Source organism: Bos grunniens, chromosome 13, assembly GCF_055505025.1.
Source record: "Bos grunniens cultivar Pamir isolate PY7600 chromosome 13, Bosgru_T2T1.0, whole genome shotgun sequence".
NCBI classification, from domain to species: domain Eukaryota; kingdom Metazoa; phylum Chordata; class Mammalia; order Artiodactyla; family Bovidae; genus Bos; species Bos grunniens.
Window position 1 is genome coordinate 60,448,748 of NC_141177.1, and position 25,307 is coordinate 60,474,054.

At 33.7% G+C, this 25,307-nt stretch overlaps 1 protein-coding gene across 2 annotated transcripts in view; it reads left to right on the forward strand.

Moving 5' to 3' along the window:
* Positions 1 to 25,307, forward strand: part of DNAJC1 (DnaJ heat shock protein family (Hsp40) member C1) — a 183,608-nt gene that overhangs the window by 64,724 nt on the left and 93,577 nt on the right. For both annotated transcript variants that reach the window (XR_015139744.1, XM_086334535.1), the window contains exons 2-6: positions 8,668 to 8,769; positions 9,252 to 9,298; positions 15,418 to 15,583; positions 16,419 to 16,516; positions 17,461 to 17,554. Coding sequence is in view for 1 of the 2 variants with exons in the window: in XM_086334535.1 (XP_086190661.1) it covers positions 8,668 to 8,769; positions 9,252 to 9,298; positions 15,418 to 15,583; positions 16,419 to 16,516; positions 17,461 to 17,554 (507 nt within the window). In the remaining variant the exon portion in view is untranslated. The remainder of the gene's footprint in view (positions 1 to 8,667; positions 8,770 to 9,251; positions 9,299 to 15,417; positions 15,584 to 16,418; positions 16,517 to 17,460; positions 17,555 to 25,307) is intronic.

Sequence of the window (25,307 nt, forward strand, 5' to 3'; positions counted from 1 at the left end):
TTCTCTGAGATTTGTCCCACATCAAACAGCCTTACCAGATCTGTTCATAAGTAAATTAGATAAGAAATTTTTCATTTAGATTACTATATCTACCTCTAGAAGAGTGTTCCCAGCAACAATCTATACATTTTTAAGCATCTCTGGGTTGAACTGTATCAGATTATTACTAATCCCACTTTTCAGACTCCCAGAGGTAACTGGTTCCATTTTGATGAATAACCTATCTTACATTAGAAGATAATTGAGGAGTGGCCATAAGATATGCCACTTTAATTCTAGAAGAGGTAGCATGGGATGTAAAACTAAATTTCTGGCAGGAAATTTCTGCCACCTAGTACCTATGCAACATTTTTGCAGATTACTTAACCTTAGATTAAGTCCCAGTTTCCTCATTAAAATAGAATAATTATACCGATCACCAAGGGTTGTAAAATTCAAGGGAATTAACATATATAGTGGCTAGAACAGTGCCTAGCACATAGCGTGCAATAAAGATAATTCTGTATTGTTTCACTTTTTAAAAATTGAGATATAATTCATGAAACCAAGTTCACCATTTTAACCATTTAAGTGTACAATTGCATGATTTCTAGTATATTCACATGTTATTCACCAGTCATCTAATTACAGAACATTTTCATCACCCCAAAAGAAACTCCGTATGTATTAAGCAGTCACTCCCCGTCCCCCTCTCTCTCCAGGCTCTGGGAACTACTGAAATGCTTTCTGTATCAATAGATTTGTCCATAAAGAGCAAATGGACAATTGAAATGAAATTGTATAATACATGGCTTTTTGTGTCTGGTTTTTCTTCATTTGGTTTTCTTTATCTGGTTTTTCTTTATTCGGCTTCCTTGGTGGCTCAGACGGTAAAGCGTCTGCCTGCAATGCAGGACACCCAGGTTTAATCCCTGGGTTGGGAAGATCCCCTGGAGAAGGAAATGGCAACCCACTCCAGTATTCTTGCCTGGAAAATTCCATGGATGGAGGAGTCTTATAGGCTACAGTCCATGGGGTCATAAAGAGTTGGACACGACTGAAGGACTTCTCTTTCTTCTTTCTTTTCTTCATTTAGCAGAGTGTTTTCAAGATTCATTCATATGTGGCATATAAAGTACTTCATTCCTTTTATGTTTGAGTAATATTAATTATTTTGATATACCTTCACCACATTTTGTTTGTCCATCAGTTCGTGGACGTTGGGGTGTTTCTATTTTTTGGCCACTGGTGAATAGTACTGCTGTCAGCATTAGCGTACAAGCTTTTGTTTGAACAACAGTTTTCATTCTCTTCAATAAATACCTAGGAATATAATTACAAGGTTGTATAGGAATTCTTTGTGTGTGTGTCTGTGTGTTTTAAGGAACCATCAAACTTGCATGTGCGTGCGTGCAAAGTCACTTCAGTCGTGTCCAACTCTTTGTGCCCTCATGGACTGCAGCCCACCAGGCTCCTGTGTCCATGGGATTCTTCAGGCAAGAATACTGGAGTAGGCTGCCAGGCCCTCCTCCAGGAGATCTTCCCGACCCAGGGACTGAACCTGTGTCTCTGTGTCTCCTATGTTGGCATGTGGGTTCTTCACCACTAATGCCACAGGGGACTGCAAAGTTTTAAAATCTGATTAAGTACAATTTGTAAATTTTTTCTCTTGTTGCCTATTATTCTTATGTCCTAGCTAAGAATCTGTTGTATTCCGAGGTCATATAGATTTACCTCTATGTTTTCTCCTAAGGGATTATAGTTTTAGCTGTTATATTTGGGGCTTTGACTCATTTCAAGTTAATTTTTTTATGCAGTGTGAGGTAAGGGTCCAGTTTTATTTTCTACATGTGGATATCCAATTATATCAACATCATTTATTGAAAAGACTCTTCTTTCTTTCTTGAATGATCTTGGCACCCTTGTTGAAAATGTATTGACCAGAGATGAGAAAGTTTTTTCTGGGTGCTGAATTTCTTACATTGAGCTATTTGTCCTTACATCATAACTGTGCTGTCTCGATGACTGTAGTTTTGAAGTCAGAACATGTGACTTCCAGTTATTGCAAATTATTTTAGGACTTTTTTTTTCAAGTTATTGTAGCTATTTGGGGTCCCTAACATTTCCCTATGAATTTGAGGATTAGTATGTAAATTTCTGCAGAAATGCCAGGCAGGATTTTGATAGGGATTGCATTGAATCTGTAGATCAACTTGGGAATTATTGCCGCTTTAACAATATTGTCTTCCAGTCCATGAACATAGATGCCTCTCCATTTATTAAGATCTTCTTTCATTTCTTTCAGCAATGTTTTATAGTTCATAGTGTACAAACAGTACACTTTTGTTAGACTATTCCAATTTTTAAAATTCATTTGGATGCTGTTGTCAAGGATTTGTTAATTTCATCTTTGGATTTTTTAATTGCTAGTATATAGAAGTAAAGCTAATCTTTATATATTGACCTTGTATCCTACAATTTAATACATTTATTTATTAGCTCTAATACTTTTTCTGTGATATTTTTGGATTTTCCACGTATGGGACATATCATCTGTAAATAGAGGTAGTAGTATTAGTTCTTCCATTCCAATCCGAATGCCTTTTGTTTCTTTTTCTCAACTGATTGCTCAGGCTAGAACAAATATCCCTCTTATTGATCTTGGAGAAAAGGTTTCAGACTTCACAATTTAAGTAGGAAGTTAGCTGTGGTTTTTTTCATAGATACCTTATATCAACTTCAGAAAGTTTTCTTTAAGTCCTAGTTTGTTGAGTGGTTTGTTACTAAATGCTGTTGGGTATGCTTTTTCTGCATCAGTTGAGATGATTATGTGATGCTTTGTTCTTCATTTCATTAATATGATGTATTATATTGACTGATCTTCATACCCTGAACCACCTTTGAATTGATTGCATAAATCTCACTTGGTCATGGTATGTAAGTCCTTTCTATATACTGCTGGATTCAATTTACTAGAAGTTTGCTGAGGAATTTTGCATCAGCATTCATAAGGGATATTAGTCTATAGGTTTTTTGTGTTTTTTTTTTTTTTTTTTGAGGTGTTTGTCTGGTCTTGGTATCTGGGACCCATAGAATAAGTTAACATTCCTTTCTCCTCTATGTTTTGGAAAAGTTTAAAGAGGACTGTGATTTCTTCAGATATTTGACTGAATTCAGTCATCTGGCTTTGAGGTTTCAGGCTTTTCTTTTTAGGCCATTGGGCTTTTTTTGGGTTTTGGTTTTTATTAACTAATCGATCTCTTTACCTATTATAGGTCTGTTCACTTTTTCTGTTTCTTCATGTGTCAGTTTGTGTGTTTCTAGGAATTTGTCTGTTTTATCTGGGTTTCCTAATTGTTTGGCATAATTGTTCACAGTATTCGTAGTGTATTATTTGATTTGCTTTTTCTTTTACAATAGATTTTAAATCTAGATTTTAAAATAGATTTATTAGTATTTGCCATGGAGATTATACAAGTGACATTAATTTGTAGCAATCTAGTTTGAATTAATACCAAGTTAGTTTCAATCATATTAAAAAATTGGCTCCTAAATAGCTGTGTTTCCCTTCCTCATATAGTTATTGTCACAGATTACATCTTTATACATGTATGTCTATGGACATACATCTATATTATTGTTTTATTTAAGACATAGATTTATTATTGCTTAGTAGTCTTTAAAATCATGTAAAAAATTGGAGTTACTAACCAGAAATACATGAATATTGACTTTTATATTTATCTATATAGTTATCTTTATCAGTATTTTTTATTTCTTTGTATGAATTACTATCTAGTATGATTTCCTTTCAGCCTAAAGGCCTCTCTCCGGTGCTTTTTGTAGATTAAGACTACTAGCAATGAACTCTTTAGTTTTTGTTTACTTAGAATGTCTTGATTTCTCTTTCCTTTTTGATGGATAGCTTTCCTGGATATAGAATTCTTGGTTGACAGATTTGTTTTTTTTTCCTGAAGCACTGTGAATATGTCATTCAGTTAATGTCTAGCGTCCATGATTTCTGATGAGAAATAGATGTTAATTTATTGAGAATTCGTTGTACATAATGAGTCACTTCTCTCTGCTGTTTTCAGGATTCTGTTTGTGAACAGTTGGAATATAATGTTGATAGGTGTGGATTACTTTGTGTGTACTTAGGATTTGTTGAAATTCTTAGATGTGTATATTCATGTCTTTTATGAAAGTTCAGTTTTCAGTCTTTTCCCCTTCCCCCCCCTTTTCTCTAGTCCTGTCTTGAACTCTTATGTATGTGTATGTCGGTATACGTAGTGGTGTCCCACAGGTCTTTTAGGCTCTATTAATTTTTCTTTATTTTTTTTCTTCTTACTTCTCATATTGGATAATCTCAATTGATGTATCTTCAAGTTCACAGATTTTTTTCTCTGCTTTTGGAATTCTCTAGTGAATTTTTAAATTTCAGTTATTGTGTTTTTCAAGTCCAGAATTTCTCTTTGCCTTAAATTTTCTCCTCTGTTGGTATTCTCAATTTGGTGAGACATCATTCTTATTCTATTAGTTCTTTGTGCTCTTGAGCATGTTTAAAACAGTTGATCTGAAGTCCTTCTCTAGTAAATCTAATGTCTGATCTTCTTAGGGACAATTTCTATTCCTTTTTTTTCTATGTGTGTGGGCCATACTTTCTTGTTTCTTTGCCTCCTTCATAATTTTTAATGAATACTGGATATTTTGAATATATAATGTGGTAATTAGATCATTGTACCTCACCAGCTTTGTTTTGTTTTTGTTCCTTTGGTTTTTGCCTTTTTGCTGCTTGTGGTTGGTGTTGTTTGTCTAGTGATTTTTCTGAATTAATTTTGTACAGTGTATATTCTTTGCCATATATGTCCACTAACATCTGTTTAATTAGCTTATGCATCAGATGATGATTCAGCAAAGATTTCCTCAAAGATTTGGCACAGGAAAAAAACGAAAAGCAAAAAAAAAAAAAAAAAAAAACCCTCAAAACCTTTGGTAGAGGATTTTGTGTGTATGTTAGGACATGCCTTCAACACTCAGCTAGGCAGTTTACAACTCACTCTTAGTCTTCACTTTCTACTTGTGTACAGCCTAAAGCTCAGCCAGAAATGAGAATTTAGGGCCTTCTCAGGTCTTTTTGATTATGTACTCCACTTTGGGCATACAGGTGTTGGTCGTCTAGTTTCCAAAGAATATGTGGGAGCATTTCAAATACCATATTCCCCAAAGCACCTCACTTCCCAGTCTCCTTAGCTTTTTGATGTGCGTGTTGTGTGCCTAACTGCCGTCCTTTGCCTCATTTGACACCAGCTGGTAAACTTGCTGTAAAATGTTTTTGACAAATGTCCTGAACAGTTGCCTGTCTGCCCTGGGATAGGTCAGAGTTTGGTAAAAAATAGAGGTAAGACCTTTACCAGTCTGTCAGGGAATCAAAGGATAAGCCTAAACAAGCAACCACAACTTCTTTTAGAACAAAGTCTACTTTACATACTCTTAACACTAGAAACTGGTGGCTCAGAGGTTAAAGCGTCTGCCTGCAATGCAGGAGATCTGGGTTTGATCCCTGGGTTGGGAAGATCCCCTGGAGAAAGAAATGGCAACCTACTCCAGTATTCTTGCCTGGAGAATCCCATGGACAGAGGAGCCTGGTGGGCTACAGTCCATGGGGTCGCAAAGAGTTGGACACGACTGAGCAACTTAACTAACTAACTAACACTATAAACCCACACCAATAACTCAGATTGATAACTTCAAGATCCTTACAGAGAATTAGCTACTTTTTCTTGACTGAGTGCTTGACTGATTACTGGAATCCTTTGACTAGTTTGCAGATAAGGTTGATCCTGACAGTTTTTGCCAGGTTATTTGCCATTTCTTTTCAGGGAGAGGGACAGGCCCTTGGAGTTCCATACTCTGCCACTTTTGTTGATCTCTCATCACATTTTTTTCCCCCAATTTTGATGGACATATTTTTGTAGTTTTTCTTTGTTTTTGTTTTTAAAAGAATAACCATATATCTATTCTTTACAGAAGTCATCCAGGTATTAAGATAATTCATGTCCAGCTTGTAAAAAAAAAACCAAAAACCGTATCACATTTAAAAGGAAAAGAATTGAATCCTATAGATGACCAGTTCACCCATAGTCCTATCAAGAATCCCTGCAAGCCAGGGAAACAAAAGGTTTCATTCATTGTGTATGTGAGATAAATGTTCTAACGTTTGGGTCTGGAGTAGAAATATGGTGTAAAATGTGCTGTAAAAGCCAGCACGTATCAGGATATAAACCTTTAAAACTGCAGTGGACCATGTTTACATTGTAGTTGTGTGATGTTTTCTGTATAGTTTATCAGATCAGTAGAAGTGTAGCAGTTGTTCTCACTGCCTTCCCCAAAACTGTAGCCCCCTGTGCAGTGAGTCAGCTGAAACCTACTAACTGAATCTTAAGAACCAACATGGAGAGCTATGATTCTGATGCAGTATTTTCTGGGTTTGAATTCTGTTTTCCTCTATTTGCCAGCAGTCTGGAATTGAGCAAATTACTCAACTTCTTTTTGCCTCCTTTACCTTGTCAGTAAAACGGGCCTGCTAACAGCTATAAGCTTTGCTATGAGGATAAGTTAAAATTCATTGATTAATTAACTAAAATGTAACACATACATAAGCTAGTTTGAGATGCAGCTTCTCTAGAGCATATCTTTTAGATAGGGAAAACTCTGAGTTTTTCAGTTTTGTCCACTTAAGGTGAAGCTTATTGGTGAAATAAATTACTGGGCAGATCTCATGAGAGAAATAGGCAGTCTTTCTGTGCAGCCTGAGAGGTGCATTCCTAAGTCAGGAGAGAACTGTATCTACAGCTGGATGCAAAACAAAAACATAAGGTTGGGGAACAGGATCCTATTGTGTGATGATTTGGGGGACCAGGAAGATGGATCAAGATGGTGCAATACAAAGTTAAAAAGACTGGATAAGACAAATGATGAAGGTTCTTGGGAGTTACTGAAGAGTTTGAAATAGGAGAGCCATCTGATCACATTTACACTTAGTGTATATACTGTAGCAGAAAACTGGAAGATTGGAGTCAGGTTGGCAAGACTGGGTCTTAGGTGAGTGTTAGTAAGTCACAGATGTTCCGTAATGAGCATGTATTAATTTTGTAACATAAGCAAATACATTAGATTGTAAGAAATCTACTTTTGAAATTTCTCTATGATATAGTCCCAGTTAATAAAATCTAAAATTAAAGCCCCAGTTAGACAATGAACATTCATTTGACATTTGACCTCTTTGCTCGACAGAATCTCCATCACAGAGTTTCAGAAAAAAATAATCATTCTTTTCTACTACTTGTTAGCTAGCTATCATTCAAGTATAAAGAACAGAACAATTCCATTGGGCATGTGAGAATGGAAATTATAATCATATTACCTGCAAAACTTACTCTGCTAATTTTTCAGCTCTTCAACCCTCCATGAGTCAGAAAAATATTCACACCTAAGCTGAAACTTTAGAGTAGTGGCCTGGAGCAACAAGTCCCAGAAAATTGGTAATGAAAGTAATGGTTTATAAGAGAGAGCTTGACAGACTAATTACAGTCTCACTTTGCCTTGCTCCAGCTCTATTTATTTAACAGCTATTTAGTTCCAGGAACATGGACTTTTGTTATGTTTGTTTTTTTAGTCATTTGAACTTTTTAGTATATCAGTTTTATCAATTAATTGAACAAATATTCATTTGTAAAACACGATAAAATTTAATAAGCAACTTTATTCTCATTTTGCCTCTCTATGAATATGTTAGTGTTTGGAATAAATTTTAAACTTAATGGAGATCAAGTTTTATACTTAACTGTGTGTTGTAATTTTCATGTATTTTTTTTTAAACTAGGTATGTAAAATGATGTTCTCTGAGTTTATATGTACAAATAGGACAGGATTACATAAAATACAATTTTAATATTCATTGAATCCAAAGTACTCTTCCTCAACTGTCCTTTTAAAATAATATTTTAACTATGTTAATAACACATAAATAGTGGGCAAATTTATTTCTGCAAACCAGACTATGGAAACTGGACACTATTGAAGATATCCTGTAACGTACTTTAAAAAGTTGAGGATAATATACATAACTATTTCTAATTATAATTATTTTGTGTAAATGCAAATTTAACTGCCTTCAAATAGGCATACTTTTTGACATGTTGAAATTGAGATTCCATAGGTGGCTGCTCCATGGTAAATTCAATATAAATAACAATGAAGGAACCACATATGGTAAGCCTGGGCTTCAGACATTGGCTTTAAGATTCTCAAATAATAAAGACCTTCTTTGAAGGCACACGGATGTATTAATTTTTAATTTGTTTCTTTTTGATCTCTTAATTACTGAAAAAGATTTATTGGTTAATTTTAGGAAGGCAAGTGTTTGAAAAGTTTTGCCAAATACTGTCTTCTTTAAATGAATGTATGGTAATGAAAAGTTAAGAGGAGAGCCAAATTAGATTGAATAATTGTTCAGTCATGTGGGTCGGGCTAGTTGCATAGCCTGGTTGTTAGACTGATTGCTCAAATTACATTGCCTGGGGTCCTGCATTTGGTTGGCTGTCTTCTCAGATCTTAACAAGGTTCTGGGAATTTCTTTTTCTGACAAAGTTTGCTTTGTGTTTTTCCCCTCCCCCCCACTACATCCAGGATGCTTCATCTGCAGACATTAGAAAAGCATATCGTAAGCTTTCACTAACTCTGCATCCAGACAAGAATAAAGATGAAAATGCAGAAACTCAATTTAGACAAGTAAGTGAAATATGCTGTTATATATTTTTGTGATAATTTATAAATAAATGTTTATGGTAAAAACAGTAACCTATATGTAGAATGTTTCCATTTAAAATGAGATTGTAGTTTAGAAATATTATGCATACATATTTATTCAGTTTAAAGAAAATAACGCTTTTACCAGCATTTTTTATATTGGAGTCTCAGTTCTTGGGGGGAGGGTCATAATTGTCATAATTTTCTTCTCTAAATTACAGTTTTAAAAAGCACATGTTAAGATAATTATTACTTTTGCATCTTTCTCAAAGATATATTTTGGTATCAAGCCTTTTTTAACCTCTTAAGGTGCTACCAAAACCATAAAATGGTACTTATAATTAAGATTTTATCTGTTCACTGAGTGCATGGGCTTTTTGCATGTGCATTATAGTGTGTCTGTCTTCCTAAATGATTTCTTATAGGTGAAAGTATTTTTAACGTGATGCTTCTGTTTTATCTAGTTGGTGGCCATTTATGAAGTTTTAAAGGATGATGAACGAAGGCAGAGGTGAGTGTTCATCTGCTTTTGAATTAAGATGTTATACTTTGATGTCTGTTTATAAAGAAAAGAATTGTCTCATCAAACATTTTATTGTGTTAGTATTTTTATTTTCGTTCCTTTTCAAGAAATGCATTGTTTTTAAAATGTATGTTTAGAGCGGAGTTAATTTCTACTGAAAATATTCACTAGGTTTATTTAGTACTTAGAGACTTCAGGATCATGCCTTCATTAGCTAATATTTTTAACATGAGTATCTATGCCCTGGAAAATTCAAATACCACTTGACTTCAAACAAATGCCTATTCATTTTTGATATATCAGTAATTGCTCCTGTCTGTGCTTGGGGGTCTTTCCCCCCTCAGTTTCTTAAATGTTTTTCAGTTAGGCGACTAGAGATATTCAAGTTATTACTTTTTCTCGGTGTTTCCTCATATGCAAAATAACAAACCTAATTTGTGAGTGAGAGAGCAGAATTGTGTAAGTACAAGATAGGAGTAGAAGAAAAATATTTGCTTCTTTCTCCTGTTTCTTTTGCCTCCATCCTTCCCTTACTCTCCTCCAGCGATTCTGTGTTTAGGGTTGAACGTCAGACAGGAGGCAGCACCCTCTCTTTGAGATGTCTCTGGGTGCCTTTCAGAAGAGTAGTAATAGATTTTACAGTGGTTTATATGCTACTGACTTAGGAGCTTGCAGAGAAACCCTTTCTTCTGCTCTTCCAAGTGTATGCAATGTAGACACTACTGTGACAGGTTTCAGAGTTCTTTAAGTCAGACTCATGGTAAGAAATACATTTTGCATCGTGCTTCAGGACACACAGACACAACTGAAACAGAAATGTCACAGAACACTTCTTATTGTGTGTGAAAGACATATTTTTCTATTCTAAGCTAGTCTAGACTGTTCTTTTTTCTTTTTGAAAACAATGCTGATTGTGGTCTGCTAAATTGGTTTCATGAGACACTAGTGAGCTACCCTCTGCAGTTTGAAAATATTACTCTATTAAAGCTAGTTTATCTTAAAGAAAATCCAAAACATTATGCCATGTGACATTCTGATTCTTTTTTCAAATGTGTTACCTGGAATTATTCTGTATCCTACAGTGTCAGCTCCCACTCTTGGTTCTCATCTTTAACAGTTTAATTTGAATACCTCAGTTTGTCAGATTGCAAAGCAAGGTACTCAGGATATTCTCTTGAAGTGTTCTTTGCTTTATAACAAGGGCTGGCATTGGTCCAGATACCATAGCAGACATTCCTCTGGTTTGAGATAATCCATAGTGTTGAAAGAGTCCTAGAAGTGTGTTGAAAGAAGTGTTGGTCATTCTGTGCATATTTTCTAGTTGGTTTCTCTCACTGAGCCCCTAGTTGTGTTTCACACATCAAGAATGTGTCTGTAAAGATAGCTTTATTTAGTCTCCCTGCATCTCTGGCATCAGATTTTGTTTTTTTGTTTGTTGTTATTTTAAGTCAGTAAACTTTGTAACAATTTCTTCCAATTACCAAAATTATTTATATCTTTTCAGAACAAATCACTTCTCATGTATAAATTGTTTCTTCATTAACACAGGCTCATCAAATATTTTCTTTTTAGGATTAGTTCCTTTTGCATTTATTGTAGAGTGTTAGTAGAAAAAAATGGATCTGACAGTTACACAAACAGCTGTAGTATTTATACCCCTTGAGGCACAAGTAACTCTTTGGTAACTGGTTTTCCTTGAGGCAAAAGTCGTAACTAATCAAGCTGAGAATCACTCTTCCAAAGCTTGTGCCTGAGGCCAGGTGACCTATGAGTATTTAAACTTATAGGAGAAATGCATCTCTACAAATACCTAATGTTTATAATTCCTTTAGAAAAAAAAAAGCACAGTTTTATCTTTTGAAAGAAGATTGTCTTATAGTGATATTAACAAATGCTCTTTGGTATCACAGTCATTTATTATAAATATTTATTAATAAGTGCTTTTAAATGTGTAACTTTCCAGGAATTGTAATGGACTTATTTATTTCCCTTATAAATAATTATCTTTTCACTGAAAGCAACCTCATTTAAAAAATTTTAGTAGAAAAGGGAATAACAAGGAAGCATATAAAATAATAGATTACCTTTTTTTTTTAAGGAACAGGCAAACTTTATTTGTTAAACAGCCTTATTTAGGTATAATTTGCATACCATAACAGTTAACCTATTTTAAGTGTACAAATCTATGATTTTTAATAAATTTACAGAGTTGTGCAGACTACCACAACCAGTTTTAGAACATTATCTTCAAAACACTCCCTCAAGCCCATTTGCAGGCACTTAGCATTCTGATCCCAGCTCCAGGCAATCACTGATCTCCTTTATGTGACTATAAATGTGTTTTTTCATATTAATTAAATCATCTAATAGTATTTTGTATTTGGCTTCTTCCTATTATCAACATATTTTTGAGGTATGTCCATATTGTAGCATATACCAGTAGCTCATTCTTCTTTATTGCTGAATAGTATTCCACATTCCACTTTCATTTATCCATTCATCAACTGATAGACATTGAGATCATTTCCGCTTTTTGGCTATGACTAACAATGCCGCTGTGTATATTCACACAGAAGTCTCTTAACAAATGTTTTTCATTTCTCTTGGGTAGATTCTTAAGAGTGTTACTGTGAGTAAACTTCTAAGCCATTTTTTTCTTCTAAAGACACAGACTACAGCATGAAAAAACAAGTTTTCCTGGTTAGTATAAGGGAGATTAGTAAAGAAGTCTTTTCTAAACTCGTTAAGTAATTTCCTTATTTTAGGAAACAGCAGCTCAGTTATGTTCTGCCATATTATAAACTGTTGCCAGTGTTAGCTGGAACAAAGTACCAAGACAATACTAAGCACTACATACATACACTAGATTGTGCTTTAGTCATATTAGGACATTTACTTTTATTTAAAATCTGTTTTAAAATTCTTTTGGTAACTCGCTTGTGCAACTTAGTTTTTTGGGTCTGTTTTATGGTATATATTTGTAAAAGTTGAATGTAAGTGCTGTGTACCACAGCTTTTGGCACATATATACATTTTATAAAGGAAAGATCAATTAATTTAAGCTTGTTTCCTATTTATGCTCTTTGTACAGTTTTTACTCAGGTTCAAAATGTGGCCTAAATAGATGATGTTATTCTTTTAAGCTAAAAATTCAAACTTTTACAGTGAGAGATTCACAATTTAGGCAAATGCTAGAATTATTTGAATATTTATTTGCATAATATACATGTTTTCTATTTTAATTTCATAGTTACTATTTTATATTTCAAAGCATGCTAATAATTTACATAATTTTTTCTTGGAATTTAAACATTTTTTGATTTGCTTTTTATGTTTATATTGGGCTAAATATATTTGACTTGAATATAGTCATTTGATGACTATAGAATGGAACTCACTGATGATTATATAACCATTATTATGTTCATCATGTACATTTTAGAAAATCAAATGAAATAAACATATATTAGGCTATATGTTGGATATATGGAATAGATCAATTAATATTTTTAATTTCTAAAATGATGCCTTTATAGTTTCATATTTTTTTTACATTTAGTGATATTTTCATCAAAGAAATTTACTTTTGTATTTTCTTATAATATTCATACGTGTGTACATTCTTAATCTGGTTTTAACAAATTGTTAAGAGCAGTTTATATGAGCTTAATTATTTTAACAGTATTATGTGTTAGATATAGAAAAAGAATAACATAGTGATGTTTTGTGTTATCAACACATTTTTTCTTAAATAACTTATGAATATATTGTCTGTATATTTTAAGGATATCTTTATTTTTTCAGTGTTTCAGGAAAGCAGTGATTTATCTTTTAACAGCATATACTCTAAAAAGTGAACTATAATAGAAGCTATCTTCCGTTAAAATGGCCAGTCGTGTGAGCCATAATGTTCATTGATAGTAAAATCAATAGAGCATTGATTCTAAGCTTAATCCTTGGAAACTGTTGTTTAGAGTGGCAGACATAGCCTAGTAAATATCTAGTTTTGTTTAATGTGTTCAGTGCATGAGATTCTGCTGTCTTGAATTTAGCTGTGCACCAAATACAATTTATATGTGGGGTAGAAAGCAGTAGCTATTAATAGATACGTAGTATTTCAATGGTGATAAAATATTTGATACAAGATTCATAGCTATGAGTTTAGCTGGGTTTTCTTCTGATACTATTTAGATCTAAAACAAGTTTAACAGTAATGCTCTTAGGGAACTGTCACCACTTTCTTAGATGTTCTTTATTAATAGCCACACTTTTTACTTGAAGTTATTTCCTGGGAGAGATTAGCTGAAAATAATTATATTCTCCCATTTTTCCTCAACAAATCTGAAGTAGACTGTAGATTTTAGAATAAATTCAGGCCTTTCTTTATTGGACCTCATTCAGATATTGTAATCTTACGTTATATCACTTGAAACCGTTTTTACCAATATGTTGGTAATTTAAAATGAGTCAGTTTTTAGCAATAGATTTAAACATAAATTTTGAAGGACAGGAATGATAACTTTTGATGAAATCATGTTATATATTTATTTGTGTTCAAAAATAGCTATATAAATATTAAAAAAGAATATTTAACATCAAACTTTGGCTCAGCTACTATGTAACCATATTTTAATTACCAGATTCTTGTATACTGTAAAGTTTGCCTGCCTTTAAGAGTTTAGTACCACTAATGTCCTTTACTTTGAACATTGGTTATTCTAATCTGCCGTTATTTTTAATAATCTAAGTTGATCCTAAAAGTCAGGTTTTCTAGATAGTCCAATAAAATATATTTTGAATTTATAACCAGTATTTTTCTACTGAAAAAAGAAGTTGCCTGTAATAAATGCTCTGCTTTATTTTTTTAAGCATATCTCCAAGGTATCAATTTAATAACTATCAAAGTAGCTACTGCAGTTGTTGCATTTAAATTGATTCACATGTCAAGACTGGCAGTTTAGCAGCTGCGCTATTATTCGTAGATCGGTCAATTTACTTGAGAAAAACCTACTACTGAGTTCTACTGACCTGCCTGACAATATAGGCCCTATTTCTATTCCTGTAATTAGGCCTGCGACTAACTCAGAATATTTTTAATTAAAATATTTTGGTCAATGTGTTGCACCAAATTAGGCCTTTCAGTGAAGATTTAATTCTGGAAATAGTGTGATTAGAATATTTAATGAGTTGTGTTCAACTAAGATTAACAGGTTGTGTGTTTTGAACATACAGTATTTGCATGAGACCATTTTGAGTTTTACAGTCATAAATGTTACTCCTTATTTTTAACGTTAAAAATATCTGCCTCCATAATGTCTGATGGGTAAATTTAAATTCAGTTGGAATTTTATTCTAAAGAAAGTAGATTTAAAGTGAATTACCAGGAAATTTGTTGTGTTTTTCCCTTTCAGCAAAGACAAAAAAATGTGAGGAAACTGCCACCTAAATGTTTACAAATAAACAGTTTTATTGAGAAATTGGTTGTTTCCACATCTCCTGCTAATTTGGTATTGTTTTTAATTCTTAAAAAGAACGTGAGCAACATAAAATTAAAAGGTGCCCCTTTTTAATAGACTTTTTATGTCTTTAAGAAGCTTTGATAAAATAAATATTTCAACCTTGAACCCTCGTACTGAGATTCAAATAAAAGCACTAACTAGAAAATTTATCCTGAATGTGATTCAATTAATATATAATTCTTGGAAGCAATAGTGCTCTTACCTTGATTTTCTCCCATTGAGATTCTTCCTTTTGTCACTGACTTTCATGGTGGGGCCTCACTGCACCCTGTGATGGAGACGTGGACTATAAGGCTCCTTGAGTGTGGATGTCATTCCAGGAGTCACGTCGTTGGAGTGTTTAAAAACACAAGATCTGTATATCAGATCTAAAGTATATCACTGAGTGCCTTTTTGAAGGTTGTGTATGATTGAATGTAATGTTTTGATTTACAGACCGTTGTAATGCTGGTAATCTGTATAAATGTTATATATTTTGGAGAAATTCTTTTCTCTTTCCTCTTTTTAAGTGTAAGTATTGATACAAATAAAGTTTTTTGCTTTTATTTTTAAACTCCATATGAAAAACTATTGTATTTGCTTCTGTAGGTATGATGATATTCTGATCAATGGACTTCCAGATTGGCGACAGCCTGTATTCTACTACAGGCGGGTGAGGAAAATGAGCAATGCTGAGCTGGCATTACTTTTGTTCATTATTCTCACAGTGGGTCATTATGCTGTGGTTTGGTCAATCTACCTGGAAAAACAACTGGTAAGTATTGGTAATAAATCAAGTGACCTAGCCTCCTTAATTTTATATGGAATTTTAGACATTTAGTTTTTCAGCTGATAAAAATTTCAGCTTTCTTATATATATTCCTTATTCTAGTACTTTTGTACTCAACATTTAGTATTTGATGCTTCTATTTCAAGAACCAATGATATAAGAAGAAAGTGTTTCTTTTTAAAAATGTGTCATTTTGAGTTTGTTACAAAATTTTGTTAAGGTGTAAATATCGAGCTGAAAATTAGAAGATACAGCTATGTTTTCCTCATTGTCACCTTCTAGACATGCATGTTTTTTATGCAAAATGATTTAGAATGATGACTTTAATAGCTTTTAACTCAGTAAAATTTGAAATGAGTATAATTTTATAATTTCAGAGATAAATTGGTTAAAAAATTATTACATTTTTGTTAGACTGATAGTTTATTCTGCCTGCTGTGGGCTTTTATTTATATGCTAAAGAGAAACATATTTATCAGTATTCATGAATTAGCATCTGTTTACTCATTCTTTTTGAAGTGACATTATTAAAGTTGGATGAATGAGAAAAAGTAAGTTGAATGCCTTCTCTTCTTAGAAAACTTTGATTGCTGTGGAGATACACATGACTGACAGCGCCGAACTTCATGTGTGTTTAAGGACCGGATACCATGACAACAGTCATTGTTAGAGATTGATGATTTTACTTAATCATGTTGGACCCTACATATATTTGCATAAATGTTCTTCTATAATGTTTACCCTTCACAGAAGACTCTTGATAACATTTGAAGAGTACATGTTAATGATAACCTGTAACCATAATTTTTTCCACATTAAGGATGAACTGCTCAGTAGAAAAAAGAGAGAAAAGAAAAAAAAGACAGGCGGCAAGACTGTGGATGTATCAAAACTTGGTGCTTCAGAAAAAAATGAAAGGTGGGAACATATGAAAACATGTTTATAATTCGAAATTGTTTTAAAATACGTCTTTAATGTGATCCCACTTTATATGTATATCCATTTCAAATATACCAACATTTATATCTGTATTCAGTTTATAAAAGACTAGTAATGTTCCATAGTTTTAAGAAACAAATTCTAGTCTTAAGCACAAGTTCTACAGGTTTTTCTCTTTGTAAAAGTATTCATATATATTTAAATAATTAAGCCCCTGAATTCTTGTTTAAATTTTTCTACTAAACTTCAGAATCAAAATATTACTAAAAGAATCTATCACTGTAGCGTTTAACTCAGGAGTGACAATATGTAGAGAGACAGTAATATGCAGTGCACTCAAAGAGATACCACCATTTCTCCTATTGATTCATAGGAAGAAATAAAGGGTTTAAATAGTTCACACAGCAGGGCAGGAACTGGATCAATGTGAGATGGAGATCAGAGACTATTCTGCCTGTCTTCTGTCCTGATGACATCAGTGAGTAATGCTTCAGTGAACTGCAAATGACATTAATTTTTATGTATTGGTTTGTTTATGCTACAGTCTTCATATCTGCTTGTCAGCACTTGGGGACACTGTGATGCTGTTGAGTCTTTTCTAGCTGAAGTAATCATAAGGTCTAAGAATTCACTTTGCCAAACTGATGAAAAGTCCAGGTTAGAAAGAGGGCTTTTGTGCCTTTATTTTTATAACTTGATTATTCAAGTCTCCTTCCCCAAAACTTTAGTCTACATTCTCTTACTTACTGTAAATAATTGCATTTGTTGTACTAATATATTTCATGATGGAATATGTCAGATTAAGTGATAACTGTCATAAATATTTCATTGAAAAACTTTTTTGTTGAAATAGCCATTCAAAACAGAGTTCATGATTATTATAAAAATAATTTGTTTTTCAAGTTTCTATACTTTGCTTTTAGATTACTGGTGAAACCTCAGTGGCATGATTTGCTTCCCTGCAAGCTGGGAATTTGGTTTTGCCTTACCCTAAAAGCATTGCCTCATCTAATCCAGGTAAAAAAAAAAACCTACTTCTTTCATATGATACTACTGCTTTGATTTTAATTATTCATGAAATAATTTATGCCTGCTATCTGAAGCCTGAATATACAGTAGATGCTTCATAATGCTGATTGAATGAATAGTATTTTATAAGTATAAACCTAGTTTAGAAAAGTTCTAAAATTTTATTTAGATATCTATTCTTTTAACTATCTCTTAATGTTGCTTTTAGAACACCTTAGAATTCCAAGACACTGAAAAAGGAAAAAGCAATACTATCTTTAAGACAGATATAAAAGCAATAACAATTTAATCATTTAAGGCATATCCAGTAAAAACAGAACTCAGATACCTTGTCACCATTATTTTAGAAGCATTTAAGTAAATAGTGTGGCAAAAAACACTTTGTGTAAGTATTTGTATAATTAAGCAAAAGTCTACATAGGTTACCATTTTGTTTGTAGCTTTAAGAGGAGTGCAGATATTTTGTCTTATACTGTAATCGAAGTTTCTGTTGCTAGTCAGACTTGCTCAAATGATAGAATGTACATACCATATTTATATGGCAATTCTCTCTTTTTTTAATATTTAGCATAACAACACATTTCATTAGACTATCGTTTTGCTAATTTTAATTATTGCATCTGGTTAGAAAATTTCCAACACATAAACAGAATATTTGAAAGAATATATAATGGTTTGGTGTACAAATTTTGAAATTCTTTGAAGTTGTAATTTTGGAGGAAATGTTTTCATTTCAGAAAACACAAAGAGCAAGAGCGAGAGATAATTTCTGTTTAATTACTTTTTTTCGTATAGTGGCTGTTTTTCCTTATCGTTTAAGGAAGTGAGTGACCACCTTCTATATTTCATTCTTTTCCTCTAATGATGGAAATTATATTTGGAGGGAAAATTAACTAAAAGTTACTAGTGTTTCTTCCTAACTTTTGAGAAATTATTTACCAGTTCTTTGTCAAAATAGTTTATCTTAATAGTTATTGCATACAGAATCATTTATTTTGTTTACATTTAATAGAGACAATTGAAGTATTTTGGTAATTTAAAAGTTTTTTTCAAGTTGTTTAGCGTACTGTTTATTTGGATAAAAACCCACAATCCTTGTATGCTGTATATGTAAGACTTAGTAAGAGAGGGAAAATGTGTTTATCTTACTGGTATATTTGTGAGAAGATGTGACAGAAAAATATTTTACCACATGATTTCTTACATTTTTAAGAGAATGATTATTTTTTGCTAGCTTTAGAATCTGTGTAATAGGCAAATCAGAGTACAGATCAATTTAATCATGAGGCAGCATAAATATCACATAAAGTGTCAGTCTGAAACACTTTCTTTTTTTCTTTTTTTTTCATTTATTAAAAAAAAAAACTTTTGTTGGAGTATAGTTGCTTTATGATGTTGTATTAGTTTCTACTGTACAGCAAAGTAAATCAGCTATATGTATACATATACTGCCTGCCCCCCACTTTTTTGGATTTTCTTCCCATTTAGGGCACCACAGAGCACTGAGAAGAGTTCTCTGTGCTACACAGTCGGTTCTCTTTAGTTATCTATTTTATACATAGTAGTGTATATATGTCAGTCTCCCAATTCATCCCACTCACTTTGTAATTTTAATCTAAGTCATTTGAAACAAAGTTTATTTGGTAAAATTAACATATTTCTTGGTTAGCATGCAGAGTAATTTGCAAAAACAATATATTAAAATGACTTAGATTCACAAGTTATTGTTTTGCCTCATTGCAAATTTGTAGAAAACTTGTAAAAGTAAGGAATTTTGTAAAAACATTTTAGCCTCTTCAGAAACCTTCTAAAACTGTTGAATCAATTGGAAGTTTAATGTCTTTCTCATGTCCACTACCAAAACAATATAGTTGATTCTGATCCAAATTGTAATAGTGAAAGTATTTCAGATCCATAAACATAACAGCTTATACTTTCACAAACATCAGCAAAGCAATACTGAATAGTTGCTATTAGGATTAGATTTTATCTGCTTTTTTTTTTCTTATAATATTCTTTGACCTTTGTATTAATTTATCATTCATAGAATTGTGTAAAATGAATACATATGCCTTATCTACAACACGGAAGTTTTTATGTGACACTTGTATGAGATCTTCTTAAATAAGGTACTTATGAAATTTATAGGAAGCCCTCTTTACCTGAAATAGTCTGGATGGGTAACTAACACAGTGGTGGTAAGAGTCCTACTAGAGCCCTCAGTATTTAAAAAAATGATACACATGGCCTTCAGTGTTTTCTTCACCACTTTTGTGGTACAGGGCCATTGTTTTATTTTTAAGTAGGAATCCTTTTTCTTGCATAAACCATCCCTATCTTCTTGACTGAGAGGTTCGAAGACTTCCAGTGAATGGCCTTCATACTTGCAGAACCTGTACCCAAATTTAGTTGTCATATCAACAGCTCTTCATTTCTAACCTTTTTCTTCCCATTCTTCCTCTAAATATCCATTCTTTATTACAGTTCACATGCATGTATGGTTGGTTATCCAGTAGGATTAGTTTAGCAGGTTCAGTAAAAATTTATTAAACACAGTATCAGAACAAGGCACTTTAAAAGCCCTTACAGTCAGAGTTTATATCACATAAATTAAAATAATTGGGACACATTATGATATATAAGCTTCATATCTGTAATATAAACAATGACTTCTATAGATGTTCTGAGAAGTAAGATTGTCTCTATTTAAGATAACCAAGGAAAATTTGAGCCAAGTCTTGAAAGATGAATAGGCCATTCGACAGTGAAGTGCCTACTCTGTGTCCTAGTTGTGTACAAAAATAATTTCATAGATACAGTAACTCCCATAAAAATACACATGTGGAGACTGAAAAAACCTGAGGAAGAATTGTACGATTGCTCTTTTAAAAAAAAAGAAAATACTACATAGCTCATACTGTCATCCAAGACTATATCCCAAGTCAGCAGACTCTGAATATGGCCATTTAGGAGTTTAATAGGTAAATCTGACAAACCTGTTAAAGAACATTGAGACAGAAAAGTGTTTCCGTCACACAGGTCTGTCAAAGATATGTATACATCGTTAGGAACGGGAAAGTTAAAGCGCATAGTGGGCAGACAGTACTCAAAATGGTTCTGTGATCAAGCAGGGTAGAAGTAAAAGTATTTCTTTGATAGTTCCCCTTGCATTTTGAGAAGGTCTTCATTACCTCCTTTAGTACCTCCTTTAGTGCCTTTATTACTGGGTTTTATTCCTTTCCTTTGCTCTGAAGAAAATATTGGAAAAACTGTAATATGTAGTGGATTAGAAGAATGAGCCCAGTAACTGAAAACAATTATACTTGACACATATGAGATATCTGATGTTAAATTGGTATCAAACATTTCATAGATTGGAAAATCTTGAAAGAAAAGACATATGGATATTACTATATTTAGCAAAATGTGTATCCCCATATCATTCATGTACCCACATAGGCAGAAGTAAGAAGTCAAATGAGAAACCAAAGAAAAAGAATATGGAGAATGTTTGTAAATTGACGTGTCCATAGAGATTGGAGGGAACATTACATTAAAGAGGAGTAAAATGCATGACTGTTTGCAGAGAAACTTCAGAAACTTGAGAAGAATGTGTTTATACAGCAAAAAAGGCAGATGGAGTAATCAACAGAAGACATGCGGTGTGAATTAGAATGTAACAAGGAACTCGGTGTGTATCAGGAGAGGCATAGTGTGCTTTCAGGCTAGAATTTAGTTTTACCATTAAAAGTATAGCCCTAGTGACACTCCGTATCTTCCCAGTCTGTGTTCTCAAAGAACAGAAGGGAGTACACAGTCTCTTGGAATCTGACTAAACCAGTCTTCTGTGTGGACTGTACTCAGCCTGTGACCCCAAGAAAATTTTCTAACCTTCAAAATGCCCTTAGATATTTTTTATTTGATCATATATATTCTGAAACATATTCATAGCAATGTGAGTAGCAAAAACTGATGAAATATAACCAGTGCTGTGTGCATATTTTCAGTTTAACTGGCTGTTTGTGTTGGAGCTTCATTTATTTAGGCCCATTAAAAATTTAGATTGCTAACAGCACCGATTTCTCATACAAATCAGTAAGTACCAAATATCCCAAGTAATTACAAATTACCAGTCTAAATCATAGTTCATAGTTCTCTACCTTTTCTGAGGTGGAAAGATCTTAAGTATTCAGAATTTATTTGCTCGCTTGTTTGTTTGATGTTTCTGGGAATTCACCGTTTAAATTGCTCTCTACCTGCTATGTTACATTTCTCAGTAACATTATCTATAAAACATGCAACTCCTTTAGGAGTTCATTGCCTAAATTGTTCATTTTTCTCATCGTTAAGTCCTGGTCCCCCATCTTTTCTCACTACCAAGTTGATCTAATATGAACACAGACTAGAAATCATTGTAGAAATTTCCCAGTGTGCATATGTCCACCCCATCAGGATTTATGGGCTTCTGAGGAGCAGTGGCTGAGAAAACAGAAGAATCTTCTCTGTGGTACTGTGGCTTTTACCTTAAATTGAAAGTTGCCTTAGAGTAAAGGGAATACTGTACTGTATACAGCTGTTTATAAAGGGAGGCCTCCTCCCTCCCAAGAAGCTTCTTCCATGGAAACAGCTCTGGACAAGCCCAGGGGTTGCCCTCTCTACAGTCATGGCCCTTCATTCTAACCCCTTTGCTTCTGCTTGCTGGGACAGAAACCAAATAAACAAAACATTCACAGCTAATTAGCAGAAGGAAAAGCTTCTAAAAGACTAGGAGGCATTTGCAGCAAGCTTAGTTGCCTGCCCTTCTGCTCAAAGTTAAACACAGATTTTCCAAGGGATACGGAAGCTTACTTTTTTAGTATTCTTAGAACTTTTTGAAAAATTTTGCAGACAAGCGCACTTTACATAGAGAATACATAAACCAGTGAAAAAGTTTGGGAAAACTCATCTGAATTTTTATAAGGCTGAAACTGCTGCTGCAGAAGGACAAAGGGATACAGGAGAATTGGAAAGACCTCACAACATAACAAAGATTCCATTCCTTCCACCCTCTGAAAGGAGGCCATAAGATGCAATTATTCAGAGGTCCAAAGACAGAATATAAAGTAGAGTTACGTAGAAAAGATTTTAAAACCACAAAATGTTAGTTAGTTAGGATGTTAGAGACACACAGTCTCATCCATATTTTATAGCTGAAAAAATACTTAAGACTCAGATTGGTGAGACTGTTTGCCCAAAGTGACACAATTAGTTCATGGTAGAAATGAATCTTAAAGCAGAGGAAAATAAATTTAAAATATAAGAAATATAAAAGCTTAGGCTAAGTTTTTTCAGCTGCTGGATAGTGAGCTTGGTAACTAGTCTCATGGTCTGTGAGTAAGCTATCTGATCTTACATTCTCTGTACGGATATTGAGGCAGATTGTAATTTTTATAAAAGTTGTAGAGGATTCTCACATTGAGTTAGGGCTGAATAGATGGCTTCTGTGGTCTCTTCTGTCTCTTAGCCCAAATGGAAAAGTCACTTTGGGCCTTCTATCTCTTAGAATATACTGACTCAGGCACAGGAAAACAGCTTCTTGTTCTCTGTTTTATTTTTATTACTCTTGTGAACTTAGTATTATTATAGTTCTATACAAAGAAAAACTGACTCTTACTCAAATTATGAAATTTAGAAGTTTTCTTATATTCTTCACTGTAATTTTATACATTGTATGTAATTACATATTACATATAACTCTTGAGATTATGTGCATGCTAAGTCGCTTCACAGTTGGACATGACTCTCTGTGACTCCATGGACTCTAGCCCGCCAGGCTACTCCATCCATGGGATTCTCCAGGCAAGAATACTGGAGTGGGCTGCCAGTCCCTTCTCCAGGGGATCTTCCCAACCCAGGGACTGAACCTGGGTCTGCCACATTGCAGGCAAACTGTTTACTGTCTGAGCCACCAGGGAAGTAATTTTCTACATTGTACGTAATAACACATTACATGTAATTCTGAGATTATAGTATCAGTCAGTTGGAGAACAAAATGTAATAATAGAGCAGTTGAATTTGTGGGCAGATTTTCAAAACTGCACTTAAACGATATTCTCCTGTGTTGAAGGTTGTATGTAAGCTTCAAACAAGAGGTACATGCTGTCACACAGTCAAAGAGCAATGGAGTGTCCTCCATCCTTCTTGCACCTGCCTCTCTTCAGAGTTCTTCCTGGAGGAGGAAATGGCAACCCACTCCGGTATCCTTGCCTGGAAAATCCCATGGACAGAGGAGCCTGGTGGGCTACAGTCCATGGAGTCGTGAAGAGTCACACACGACTGAGCATCTGAGCAGAGTTCTTCCATGGTGGTACTGTTTTCCTGCTCGTACCACTCTGAATTTAACCCCCTTCTTTCCTAAGACTTTTTTTTTGGATGGTTTACTATTTTAAAGTTTATGTGGAGAAGGAAAAGTAAACTGAAACATGACAAGCAATGCCACCTCAGCATGGTATTTTTATCACTTAAATATGTTCCAATAATGTTAAAGAGAAAGGTTTGTAATAAGGGATATCTTCCATCTCATAGCTAACTAACCTTGGGAATACTATATCTTCACAGTTTAGCTAAATTATCATCATTATGGAGCCTTTCCTGATCAGGCCAACTGAAAATTTCCCATTATATATTCTCTGTACTAACTCTGTAGCACTTGGTATTTATATCAACCAGGATAGACTATGGTAAAGTGCAGATTATCTTAAAATTCCAGTGACTTGAACTTTGTTTCCAGTGTCTTCCACTTACGTATCATAAGGAGACATACTGCTCTAACTTGCCACTTAGGGACTCAGAATAATGATGTCTTTACCATCTTTTGGCTGAATGCATCCAGGGCCTGTGGCCTCCTTGCTCTCTATGACAGGAGTGAGAACTGGAGGTTTACACAGCCTTTTTTGGTATTTGGTTTGAAGTGACGCATATTTCTAACCAAAGCCTGCCCAGAACTAGCCCCATAATCCCATGTAATCTCAAGAGAATAAGGAAATGTGGGGAAACAAATAGAACGTTGGGTGAGCACTACTCTCTCTTTACATATTGAGTTGGCCATAAAGGACTTTTGCTTTTTAAGTAAAAAGACAGGTTTTTCATTTAAACTAAGAACTTTATGAGCAGTGTGTTCCACTACCTTCTGCCATTTTTTCAGGCAACTTCATGATTCCATCTTCTCAAAACTTCTTATCTTTTTGAGCAAAAAGCTGTTCCAGGTGCCTTTTTGAGTCTTCCAGGGAATAGAATTTTTTTCCCTTAAGTGAATTTTTAAAGATCAAAATAAATGGAAATCTGAAGGTACAATGTCTGGTGAATACTGCAGATAATCAGAATTTCTTAGCTAAGCTATAACAGTTTTTGCCTGATACTCAGAGAAACACGTAATCTTGTGGTATCCTGATGGAATATTATGCATTTTCTGTTGACTAATTCCAGGCACTTTTTGTCCAGTGCTGCCTTCAGTTGGTCTAACTGAGTGCAGCACTTGTTGGGATTAATCATTTGGTTTTCCAGAAGGAGCTCATAAAAGAGGACTCCCTTCCAATTCCACCATATACACAACATTACTTTCTTTGGATGAAGACTGGAATTTGGTGTAGTTGGTGATGGTTCATCACTTATTACAGTCTCTTGTGTTCCAAATGATTGAATGGTATCCACTTTTAATTGCCCGTCACAAGTTGTTTTAAAAATGAAATGTCTTTGTTAGGTT